The sequence below is a fragment of the Nerophis lumbriciformis genome, linkage group LG03 (assembly GCF_033978685.3).
Source record: "Nerophis lumbriciformis linkage group LG03, RoL_Nlum_v2.1, whole genome shotgun sequence".
Classification (NCBI taxonomy): domain Eukaryota; kingdom Metazoa; phylum Chordata; class Actinopteri; order Syngnathiformes; family Syngnathidae; genus Nerophis; species Nerophis lumbriciformis.
Window position 1 is genome coordinate 24,095,001 of NC_084550.2, and position 12,206 is coordinate 24,107,206.

Sequence of the window (12,206 nt, forward strand, 5' to 3'; positions counted from 1 at the left end):
TTCAATAAATATATTTATAAAGGATTTTTGAATTGTTTTGTGCTCCTGGGATTAAAGGCCTCACCTTTTCTCCAAACATAATGCTGGATATTGTGGCCTAACAGCTCCATTTTTGTTTCATCTGACATCACATGGACAAAGATATGACCTTCTGGAGGAAAGTTCTGTGGTCAGATTTGCTCACATGTTCAGTAGACCCATAATAAATTCATAAAAGAAGCAAACTTCAAGAATGTTTTTTGTGACCAACAAGTATGTGCTCCAATCACTCTATCACAAAAAAATAAGAGTTGTAGAAATGATTGGAAACTCAAGACAGCCATGACATGTATGTAAACTTTTGATCGCGACTGTACGTATGCTTTGTCATACCTACTCAGTGGCCTAGTGGTTAGAGTGTCCACCCTGAGATCGGTAGGTTGTGAGTTCAAACCCCGGCCGAGTCATACCAAAGACTATATAAATGGGAGTCATTACCTCCCTGCTTGGCACTCAGCATCAAGGCTTGGAATTGGGGGTTAAATCACCAAAAATTATTCCCGGGCACGGCCACTGCTGCTGCTCACTGCTCCCCTCACCTCCCAGGGGGTGATCAAGGATGATGGGTCAAATGTAGAGAATAATTTCGCCACACCTAGTGTGTGTGTGTGTGTGTGTGACAATCATTGCTACTTTAACTTTTAACTTTATACTGTTGATTGATTTGAGCTGGAGGTGTGTGTATTGTTCAAGCATGAATAAACACTCCACTCCTCACCTTTCTTCTCAGTCTTCTTCTCCTTGCTCTTCGCCCGCTCCTTGCGTCGCTTCTCTCTCGAGCGAGACCTCCGGGGCCCCGCCTCCTTGTCGTCGCCTTTCCCAAACTCCCGGACCTTGTCGCGATCCCACTCGCGCTGCGCTCGGGCCTTCTCCCGCCGCTCCATTTCCCGCTCCCGCTCCGCCCACTGGTCTCGGCCAGGGAGGAGGGACGGCAGGCCGGTCGCTAGGCAACGGGTGGAACCGAGCCACTGCTCCTCGGCGGCGGGCTTGTCCGCCGTGCCCAAGGCTTTGTGGAAGTCCAGCTACAAAACACAAAAAACGTTACGTCCTGCAAACATTAAGGCAACACGGACACGCGGCTACGCACCTCATCCTGCTGGCAGAAGTCGACGTTGAGAACTTTCGGGTTGCTCTGAGGCCACTTGACCCCGTGAAGAGCTTCCCGTGTGGCGACCGCCTCCTCTGAGCTGGAGTACTGGACACAAGGAGCCACACAAGTCAGTCACCAAGTCAACTACGGCGCGGTCCTTCGCAGCTGCGACTTACAGTGACGTAACAGTGGGACTTGATCTTGTCGATCCAGAAGCCCTGCTCCAACAGCGTGCCAGTTCTGCCCAGCAGTTCCTTCAGCTGGCCCAGCGTGAACGGCCTCACCTAAACGTCAAACATTACACTCATTACACCCCAGCGATTGAACTAAAGTCACATCATGAAACTTACAAAAAATAATTAAATTCACTGCATTTTCCTTAGAGAAGGATTGTTTTAAGCCTACAAGCCGCTACCCTTTTCCTACACTTTGAACCCTTTCAACCGGAAGTAAAAGTGCCATTCTGTCTTCTAGTCGTTTTTACTCGTATGGATTCTTCATTCGTCACTCCAAGCAACGTTTGTTAGTTTTACAATTTAACCAATTTGTTTACACCAACTAAACAGTCCAATGTGTGATTTCTGTAGCAGTGCTTTTATCCGAATTTGTACGAGCTATCGTAATTTTAACAAGGGAGCGTCGTTAGCATTAGCTAATATGCTAACAAACTCCCTTCTTGTCTCTCATGGACACACACCTGTTGACGACTTTGGACTTGCGACTGCACCACATCAAGGTCGCGGAACAGAGACACACTGCAGGCTTACACACACACACATGCATCCACAAAAATATACGCCACACACATACGTACCCCACGCCCCCCAATCCAACGGCCTCGACGCAAATCCCATAGGGGTGATGAATGGATGGTCAACGCCTGAGAGCTGCGGCCTACCACTGTGACCCCGCACTCCCTCCCCTCTGTTGCTAGATATCTCGAGATGTATGTTGTAATATGTGTATGTGTTTTGCTATTGAGGTTTTTTCCCACTCCAGACTGCGCCCGCTTAGAAGCCCAGTCTAGATTGTATTTTTTTACACATCCTTCCCCAGCGTTTTACCTTTTTCCCCATCTTTTTACGAGGCGCCTTGTGGCGACCCATCAGCGTTCCTGTTCTGTAACCCTGTACACTGTTTGTTTGTCTAATCTTGAACAGGGTTTGTGCTGAAAACAAAGTTTCGTTGTACTTGTGCAATGACAATAAAGACCTATCCATATGCTAACACGGTTACGAGTGTCTGTGTTAGTATTAACTTACAATGACATTCTTTTTGTGTTGTTTCAATTTCGCAAATTACTCAGTAAATTCACCAAAACGTCACCGTGGAGTTATTGAGTCTGTTTAGCTGATTGGAGTACTAGTATAGTACCGCGATACTAATGAGTCATATTCGGTACTATACAGCCTCTAAAAAGTACCTGTCACCCCCCGTCGTCATCACGTTGTGACATTGCTGGTTTTACGAGCAGAGGAGCATGTTGGGCGGCGCACACACACACACACACGCACGCGCACGCGCACACGCACACGCACACGCACACACACACACACACAGACTACTTACAAGCAGACACAGTGTGTAGACAGAAAAGGGAGAACGGACGCATTTTCACCTAAAAACTAACGATAAAGGTGAAGTTATAACACTGAAACTCCCTCAGGAAGAGGTGCTTTAAGACATGGCTAGTTAGCTAGCAGCTAACATCCATCCGCAGTGTTTTAGCTACTTCTAAATCACTAATTCTCGCCTCCATGGCGACAAATAAAGTATGTTTCTTACATAGCTAAACATGCTTCACTACACACCATAGGAGGATACAATAGCTCACCGGCGTCACAATGTAAACAAATGCCATGGCTGGATCTACACCTGACAGCCACTGTAATTATAACAAGTACAGGAGCGTATCTAGTCGATACTACTATGATTACATCGATATTTTTTTAGCATCACAACATTTTTTTAAAAATTCATATTACGGTATGTTTATAAACTCAGGAAGTATGTCTCTGGACACATAAGGACTTTGAATATGACCAATTTATGATCCCGTAACTACTTGGTATCAAATCAATACCCAAATTTGTGGTGTCATCCAAAACTAATGTAAAGTATCAAACAACAGAAGAATAAGTGATTAATACATTTTAACAGAAGTGTAGATAGAACATGTTAAGAGAAAATAAGCAGATATTAACAGTAAATAAACAAGTGGATTAATAATCCATTTTTACAGTGAAGTGAAGTGAAGTATATTTATATAGTGCTTTTCTCTAGTGACTCAAAGTGCTTTACATAGTGAAACCCAACATCTAAGTTACATTTAAACCAGTGTGGGTGGCACTGGGAGCAGGTGGGTAAAGTGTCTTGCCCAAGGACACAACGGCAGTGACGAGGATGGCGGAAGCGGGGATCGAACCTGCAACCCTCAAGTTGCTGGCACGGCTGCTCAACCAACCGAGCTATACCGCCCCACCACAGCTTGTCCTTTATAATGTTGACAAAACAATAGGTAGATAAATGACAATATGTTACTGCATATGTCAGCAGACTAATTAGGAGCCTTTGTTTGTTTACTTACTACCGTACTAAAAGAAAAGTTGTCTTGTATGTTCAATATTTAATTTAAGGACAAAATTGCAAAAATAAACATATGTTTAATGTACCCTAAGATTTTTTTTGTTAAAATAAAGCCAATAATGCCATTTTTTGTGGTGCCCTTTTTATTTAGAAAAGTATCGAAATATATTTTGGTACCCGTACCAAAATATGGGTATCGGGACAACTACAACAAACTAATCGTTTTTTCATAACATGGTCACTACTGCCTAGTTTCTCTTTGTTATATTCTTATTTTATTGTTATATTTTTATTCTCATTGTTGCTTTTTATTTTTATTCTTATTGTAATATTTTTCTCTTTGTTTCCATTTATACCCCCATTATTTACTTTTTACTTTTTAAATTCGATCTCAATTCTGTACACTGCTGCTGGCATTTTAATTTTCCTGAGGGAACTCTCCTGAAGGAATCAATAAAGTACTATCTATCTGTTATATTCCTCGATTAGTAAATGAATTGATTGCTGCAGCTCTTAGGTTAAGTTTTTTTTCAACACACGACACCTTTTCACACTTACATTACATTTAACCATGTCAAAATGTTACCTGAAACATTTCAATTAAAGTTGTATAATTTCCTTTCCATTATTAACAATTCCATATCCAAACAAAATCTGAGGTTCACCTTGTGAGATTAGAGGAATCATTTTCTGAATTTGTTTTTATCAATGCATAACGGGAAAGTGTTTCCTCACCAGGTTGTTGACATGAACGATGTTGGAAACTTTGCCGCGTGGAGGAGAAGGCTGTCGGTTTGTGCGCACAGGGTCGTCAATGGTGATGGAAACACTTGTTTTCTGCTGGCTGATAGAGCGCCGGATCAGGGTTTCGCCCGTGGTCACTATGAAAAAGAAAGGAGAAGAGTGAGTATCTGCTCTACTGGAGAGCTGCACTTGCTTTGTATTGACCATAACATTGGATTCACACGTTGTAGGAATAACCAATAGTACAGTTGTGCTCATAAATTTACATACCCTGGGAGAATTTATGATTTCTTGGCCATTCTTCATAGAATATGAATGATAACACAAAAACCTTTCTTCCACTCATGCTTAATGGTTGTGTGAAGCTATTCATTGGCAAACAATTGTGTTTAATCTTTTTAAATCAGAATGACAAAATAAAGTACCGAAATGACCCTGATCAAAAGTTTACATACCCCAGTGACTTTGATCTGATAACATGCACAAAAGTTGACACAAACAGGTTTGAATGGCTAATCAAGGTTCCAATCCTCACCTGTGACATGTTTGTTTGTAATTAATGTGTGTGTATAAGAGGGCTTCTGACAGACCATTGCATCTTTCATCCAGTGCTGTACAGATGTTTCTGGATTCTGAGTCTTGGGGAAGGCAAAATAATTGTCAAAGGATCTGCGAGAAAAGGTAATTGAACTGCATAAAACAGGAAAAGGGGTATAAAAGGATATCCAAGGAATTGAGAATGCCAATCAGCAGTGTTCAAACTGCTGATTAAGAATTGGAAAATGAGGGATTCAGGTAGACCAGCAAAGATTTCAGCCACAACTGCCAGGAAAATTGTTCGAGATGCAAAGAAAAATCCACAAATAACTTCAGCTGAAATACAGGACTCTCTGAAAAATTGTGGTCAGAAGCCCAGAAACTCACTGACCTTTTATACATACACATTAATTACAAACAAACAGGTCACAGGTGAGGATTGGAACCTTGATTAGTCATTCAAACCTGTTTGTGTCAACGTCTGTGCATGTTATCGGATCAAAGTCACTGGTGTATGTAAACTTTTGATCAGGGTCATTTGGGTACTTTCTTTTGTCATTTTGATTTAAAAAGAGTAAACAGTTGCCAATAAATAGCTTCACACAACCATTAAGCATGAGTGGAAGAAAGGTTTTTGTGTTATCATTCAGATTCTCTGAAGAATGGCCAAGAAATCATAAATTCTCCCAGGGTATGTAAACTTATGAGCACGACTTTATGTAGTGTGTTTTACCAGCGCTGAGTTCTACATCTTGGCTGGGTTGGGGTGGTGATTGATTCCCCATGACTTCAGGAACTGTGGTTTTGTCTTCATGAGTTGCGTCTCCCTGTACGTCATTAACCTCCACCTCTTCACATCTGCTCCTCTTTGCCTCCCTTTGTCCATTTTCTTGGCTGTCGGATGGCACCACCTTCGGTTTTGACAAAGAAATGTCTTTCCGGTAAGAACTCGCGCCTTCAAAAGTGCGGCGCTGAAATAGGCGAAGACCTTACTTGTGTGACAGTGCGTCTGATCTGAAGGTCCTGCTCCGAGCGCTCTGGATCTTCTTCTTCGGCGCCGGACAGGACAACCTCCTCAGGATACAGGTCCACCACAGCATCCTGGCCTGTACATGGCTTGATGTCTGGGATCAAAGACTGGAGGCACCACAACTTAATAAGCGTGCTTTTTTAAAGCTGGACAAAAGTGATAGTAAGGCAAATACCTTCAATGAATCCGTGGTGATGCTAATAGAAGGTTTCTTCACCGTGACCACGGTGCTGGAACCCCACCTTCTCTTGCGACCAGTCCCAGACTCTGGATCGGTGTCTGTACTGCCTCTGCCTGGAGAAGACTTGTTGTCTGCCGGGACAACAACAATATAAATCAATATTATTTAGCATTTTGTTCTTCAAAAAACAAAACAGATGACCGTTTTTTTTTTTACTGAATGCAGTACATAAAACAGTACACTCACTGCCAATAGAGATCTTCCGAGCTGTGAAGGCTTTTGGTGTCTGAAAAACGACAAAAATAAAATGAAGATGCAGAGGAGGCAGGGTATACAATAATGGTCAAAGAGAGGTTTTGAAGGGCAAGAAAATTAGCAAAAGTGGAGCTATTGGTGGCACCAAGCGGTTAGTTTGCCAGACATTTAATCAATTCAACCTGTATTATTTATCTATTTTACAGTGTTCTAGGGATGTAACGATATCCCTAGTTTCAAAATCTTCACAATAATGTCGTGACGTGTGAAACGAAAACTTGGTGAGTGTGGCTTTTTTCTGGCACTTATGCATTGGCCTGAAAAAACAAACAAAAAAAACAACCCACATCTCCCAGTATTGTGTGCACAAAGTGGGGGCGTGGAAAAAGAAGAAAATAAGGAAGCAGGCAAGAGGAGTGCGTTCGTACCAGATACCAGGAATTGTCTTTTTCGGATATTTTCTGTAAATTTTATAAAAAGCCATCCTGAGCTTACTTAAGTTTTTGAAAAAGGGAAATAATTTTTTTTTTCCTTAAACGTCAGTCCTAAACAAAACTTTTGAAGGCCTTTTGATCAAATCATGTCACAGGTTTAAAATGCGTAAAACTTCTAATTTATACTAATTGACAACTAGGACATTTGATCAAAAAGTCTTCAAAGGGTTAAAAACAAAGACATGTTTGGTATTTTGTTTAGGGCTGAATTTGATTAGGATATTTAGAAAAAATAAATAAATATTGTTTTCTAAAATGTTTTATGCCCTTAATATTCTCAATAGTATTAATAAACTAGATTAGTGGTCCCCAACCACCGGGCCGCGGCCCGGTACCGGTCTGTGGATCAATTGGTACCGGGCCGCACAAGAAATAAAAAAATAAATACAATTAAATAAATAAATAAATATTTTAATTAAATCAACACAAAAAACACAAGATACACTTACAATTAGTGCACTAACCCAAAAAAACCTCCCTCCCCCATTTACACTCATTCGCACAAAAGGGTTGTTTCTTTCTGTTGTTAATATTTCTGGTTCCTACATTATATATCAATATATATCAATACAGTGTGCAGGGATACAGTCCGTAAGCACGCATGATAGTGTTTTTTTAAGACAAAAAAAAAATAAATAAATAAAAAAAATAATAATAATAAATACCATACCCCCCCGGTCCTTGGGACAAATTTTCAAGCGTTGACCGGTCCGCAGTTACAAAAAGGTTGGGGACCACTGAACTAGATGACTAAATCTCTCGTAGGCTCAACCGCATATGCCATATCTTAGGTTAAAGTTAAAGTACCAATGATTGTCACACACACACTTGGTGTGGCGAAATTTGTCCTCTGCATTTGACCCATCATCTTGATCACCCACTGGGAGGTGAGGGGAGCGGTGGGGAGCAGTGGGCAGCAGCGGTGCCGCGCCCAGGAATCATTTTTGGTGATTTAACCCCAAATTCCAACCCTTGATGCTGAGTGCCAAGCAGGTCCCATTTTTATAGTCTTTGGTATAACTTGAACCCACAATCTACCGATCTCAGGGCGGACACTCTAACCACTAGGCCACTGAGTAGGCTTATAGATATCGCTAGCAAACACTGCTGAACAACAGGGACATCTATAGCCAAATAACGAGACAGAATACCAACTTCACACCATAACAACTGCAGACATGAATTGTAGATGACTAATATTTGTAGCAATTGCAACATATAAACTTATCCTTTTTCTCATTAGCGTCGGGATCACAGTAACATGGGAAAAAACCCTCAGGAAAAATAATGTTTAATGATGGAACACAATCTGTATCAGTTAACAACTGCAGATCTGACTCTCTTAGGCTAACCTCCGGAGTCCCTCAGGAGTCAATATTAGGCCCCCTTTTATTTAGCCTCTATATTAATGATTTGCCCACTGTTTGTCCTGAAGCTGAATGCTTAATGTATGCAGACGACACAGTTTTCTTCCTTCATGGTCACACCAAAGACTACGTTGCTGCTAAACTCACTAAAACAGTGTTTTATGTTACAACTTGGTTGCAGGAGTGCTAAACGTTTCTAAAACTGTAGGCATGCATGTACCTAAAACTAAAAAAGTATCACCTGACCCCAACATACATATTCATGGAGAAAGAACACAAATTGTCAGCCAATATATATATCTGGGGTTAATAATAGATTCAGACCTTTCCTTTAAAGTCCATATTGGCAAATTGTGTAAAATAATCAAGTTTAATCTCGCAAATTTGCATTCTATGATTTTCAGCCGCTTCAACTATTGCCGTACCAGCTGGTCAGAGTTAAAAAAAAAAACCCATTGGAAATCTTGTACAAACAAGCAATTAAGGTTATGGATAAAAAAAACCTAGGCACTATCATCACTGTGCCATTGTACAGAAGAAAAAAACAAACAAAAAAACTATTTTAAACTGGGACAGCCTTCACACATTTGCAGACTTAAAAGTGACCTATAAAGTACTGCATGAACTGGCTCTAGATCCTCTGGCAGAGTTCATCAGCTAAAGAAACAGCCGTGAGCGTGTCACTCGAGGCTCTGTCAGAGGTGACTGTTATATTCCTCTGCGCAGGAGCACTTTCAGTAAGTGGGCCTGGTCAGTAAGGAGCGCAAATTGTGTGGAACTCAGTACCCGAGGAGGTTGAACTGGTCCCAACTTACAAGGCCTTCACAAAAAAAATTTAAAATGTGGCTTCCCAACGCCCATAGCTGCCAGCACTAAAAGATGAGCCTGTTTTGATGCTAAGATAAATGTTATATTGTGATGTATTTAATTTCTTATCATATTGTATATGTATTGTGTGCTTTTTTCTCTTTCTTTTAAATTGTAATTGTACTGCATGTGCCTCACAATAAGAAGGTCCCGAGTTCAATCCCGGGCTCGGATCATTCTGTGTGGAGTTTGCATGTTCTCCCCGTGACTGCGTGGGTTCCCTCCGGGTACTCCGGCTTCCTCCCACCTCCAAAGACATGCACCTGGGGATAGGTTGATTGGCAACACTAAATGGTCCCTCGTGTGTGAATGTGAGTGTTGTCTATCTGTGTTGGCCCTGTGATGAGGTGGCGACTTGTCCAGGGTGTACCCCGCCTACCGCCCGAATGCAGCTGAGATAGGCTCCAGCACCCCCCGCGACCCCGATAGGGACAAACGGTAGAAAATGGATGGATGTACTGCCTTTTTTACATCATGGCCAGGGGACTACAGATGAAAACTAGCCTTCTGGCTAATTCTGGCTTCTTTTCAACCATGTGTAGTCATGTGTTTTATGACAGTGCTCCCCAACCACCGGTCCGGGGACCGGTACCGGTCCATGAGGCATTTGCTACCGGGCCGCAGAGAAACATGAAATAACTTTTAAAAGGACTGCATTTTGATGCATATGAAAAAGTGCAATACATTTATCTATGCAGTGATCTATTTATTTATATCTGCACATTATTGCTTTTTTATCCTGCACTACAACAAGCTAATGCAACTACATTTCCTTTTTATCAGTACTGTAAAGCAGTGGTCACCAACCACCGGTCCGGGAACCGGTAGTGGCCCGTGACGCATTTGCTACCAGGCCGCAGAGAAACATTAAATAATTTATAAACTGCATTTTCTCCGACTTAACTTTCGCCTGTCCCACTAGACCAGGGGTCGGCAACCCGCGGCTCAGGAGCCGCATCCGGCTCTTTGATCACTGTGATGCGGCTCAGCTGCATACTTGTCGATCCTCCCGGGAGATTTACGGATTTCGGTGCCTCTCGCAGAACACTATATTCTCCGACTATCACCCTAACAATAATAATAAGGGCGTGCCATGATGGTACAGCATTTAACGCCCTCTACAGTCTGTACAAACATCATGCCAGCCCAAACTTTTGTTGTATGCATTTTCCACTTGCACACGTAAGTGACAGCAAGGCATACTTGGTCAACAGCCACACAGGTTACACTGACGGTGGTCATATAAAACAACTTTAACACTCTTACTAATATTGCGCCACACTTTGAACCAAAACCAAACAAAGAATGACAAACACATTTCGGGAGAACATCTGCACCTTAACACAACATAAACACAACAGAACAAATACCCAGCATCCCATGCAGCCCTGACTCTTCCGGGCTACATTATACACCCCTTCTACCACCAAACCCCTCCCCCACCCCAACCCTGCTCCCCCACACATCAACCCTCCCCCCGCCCCCCCTGCGTCGGTTGAGGTGGGCGGGGTTTGGTAGCGGGGGTGTATAATGTAGCCCAGAAGAGTTAGAGCTGCATGGGATTCTGGGTATTTGTTCTGTTGTGTTTATGTTGTGTTACGGTGCAGATGTTCTCCCGAAATGTGTTTGTCATTCTTGTTTGGTGTGGGTGTGGCGCATTATTAGTAAGAGTGTTAAAGTTTTTTATACCGCCACCGTCAGTGTAACCTGTGTGGTTGTTGACCAAGTATGCCTTGCTGTCACTTACGTGAGCAAGCAGAAGCCCCATACAACAAATGGCTGGGCCGGCACGTTGGTTGTAATGGTCACTAAATGCTGTACCATCACGGCACGTTCGAGAGAATAGTTGCCCTGACATTTGTATCCTGCCTTAAAAATCGGGAGTGTTGACAAGAATGATGCTGTCAAGCGCCATTCATATAAAACTCGTGGGCCGCACTAACATTCAATTTACATATTAAGGTGTGGGCCGCGTATCTGAGACCCTTGGTTTATACATAGCACAAAGCAAAAAAAAAAATCTTGGTATGAAGTGTTATTTCATTTTAAATTTCAAAAGATTTTTGTGGCTCCCATTGTTTTCTTTAATTTGTGAAACTGGTCAAAATGGCTCTTTGACTGGTAAAGGTTGCCGACCCCTGCACTAGACACACCAATATGCTTGTTTATAGATGTACAATAACACTCCTCATAGGAAATTGCCATTTTTATAGCTTTGTGACATGATACAATGCACATTAATCAACACATCAATTATAAAAGTGACATATTGAAGCCAAAGGCTGATTTCCATCTGCATCTCATTGCAAAGAAACAAGCCCAGGGCTCCCACTAATTCAGCGTTATTGTGAGTTGTATTTTTCATGCATTATTTTTGCTGTATTTTTATCTGGCACAAGTGGAAAGCCGGTCCCTGGAAATAATGCCTACATTAAACCGGTCCGTGGTGCAAAAAAGGTTGGGGACCACTGTTTTATGAAATTGCATTGTCCCCTTTGAAATAAACTAATCTAATGGGGTAACTGCAAAACAACAAAAATCACATTTGAAAAATACAGCAAAAAAAGTGCTGAAAGGAAACAAAATCAGCCTTTTCCTCCTTAAAATATAAAAAATGTTAAAAAAAAAATTCAAGGTGCATTCTTTAAAATGTTTAATTATCTGGGAAAAAACACTTTATAACTTGCACCACTGAGATTGTAATTTATTGAGATGCACTAGTACTTGTGGGGAAAATGAAGGATTATTTACAGGTCGGCAGCATCCTTACCTCCTCGCTGGTCTCTGGAACCTTTTCTGAATCTGCCATTGCAGAATCAATCCCCTTCCTTCATTGTGTCAACAAGGAAAAAAGGGAGAACATTATTAGTGCAAAAGGTAGAAATGACAAGCTCCTAATCACAATTAACAATCAACAAGTTCACATGACGTGACAAAAACGGCGCTATGTTCCCTTTCAACTTAATTACAACAATAGCATGATGCAGCGTTTAAATGGGATGCCCTTCAAGGTGCA

General features: G+C 41.8%; 1 protein-coding gene across 1 annotated transcript in view; it reads right to left on the minus strand.

Moving 5' to 3' along the window:
- acin1a (apoptotic chromatin condensation inducer 1a) overlaps positions 1–12,206 on the minus strand; it is a 37,230-nt gene that overhangs the window by 1,458 nt on the left and 23,566 nt on the right. Inside the window, exons 8-16 of the mRNA XM_061935784.1 lie at positions 11,961–12,018; positions 6,454–6,493; positions 6,202–6,338; positions 5,990–6,133; positions 5,730–5,907; positions 4,451–4,596; positions 1,306–1,413; positions 1,127–1,234; positions 758–1,061 (exon numbers count right to left, since the gene is read on the minus strand). Of these exons, the coding sequence (XP_061791768.1) occupies positions 758–1,061; positions 1,127–1,234; positions 1,306–1,413; positions 4,451–4,596; positions 5,730–5,907; positions 5,990–6,133; positions 6,202–6,338; positions 6,454–6,493; positions 11,961–12,018 (1,223 nt within the window). The remainder of the gene's footprint in view (positions 1–757; positions 1,062–1,126; positions 1,235–1,305; positions 1,414–4,450; positions 4,597–5,729; positions 5,908–5,989; positions 6,134–6,201; positions 6,339–6,453; positions 6,494–11,960; positions 12,019–12,206) is intronic.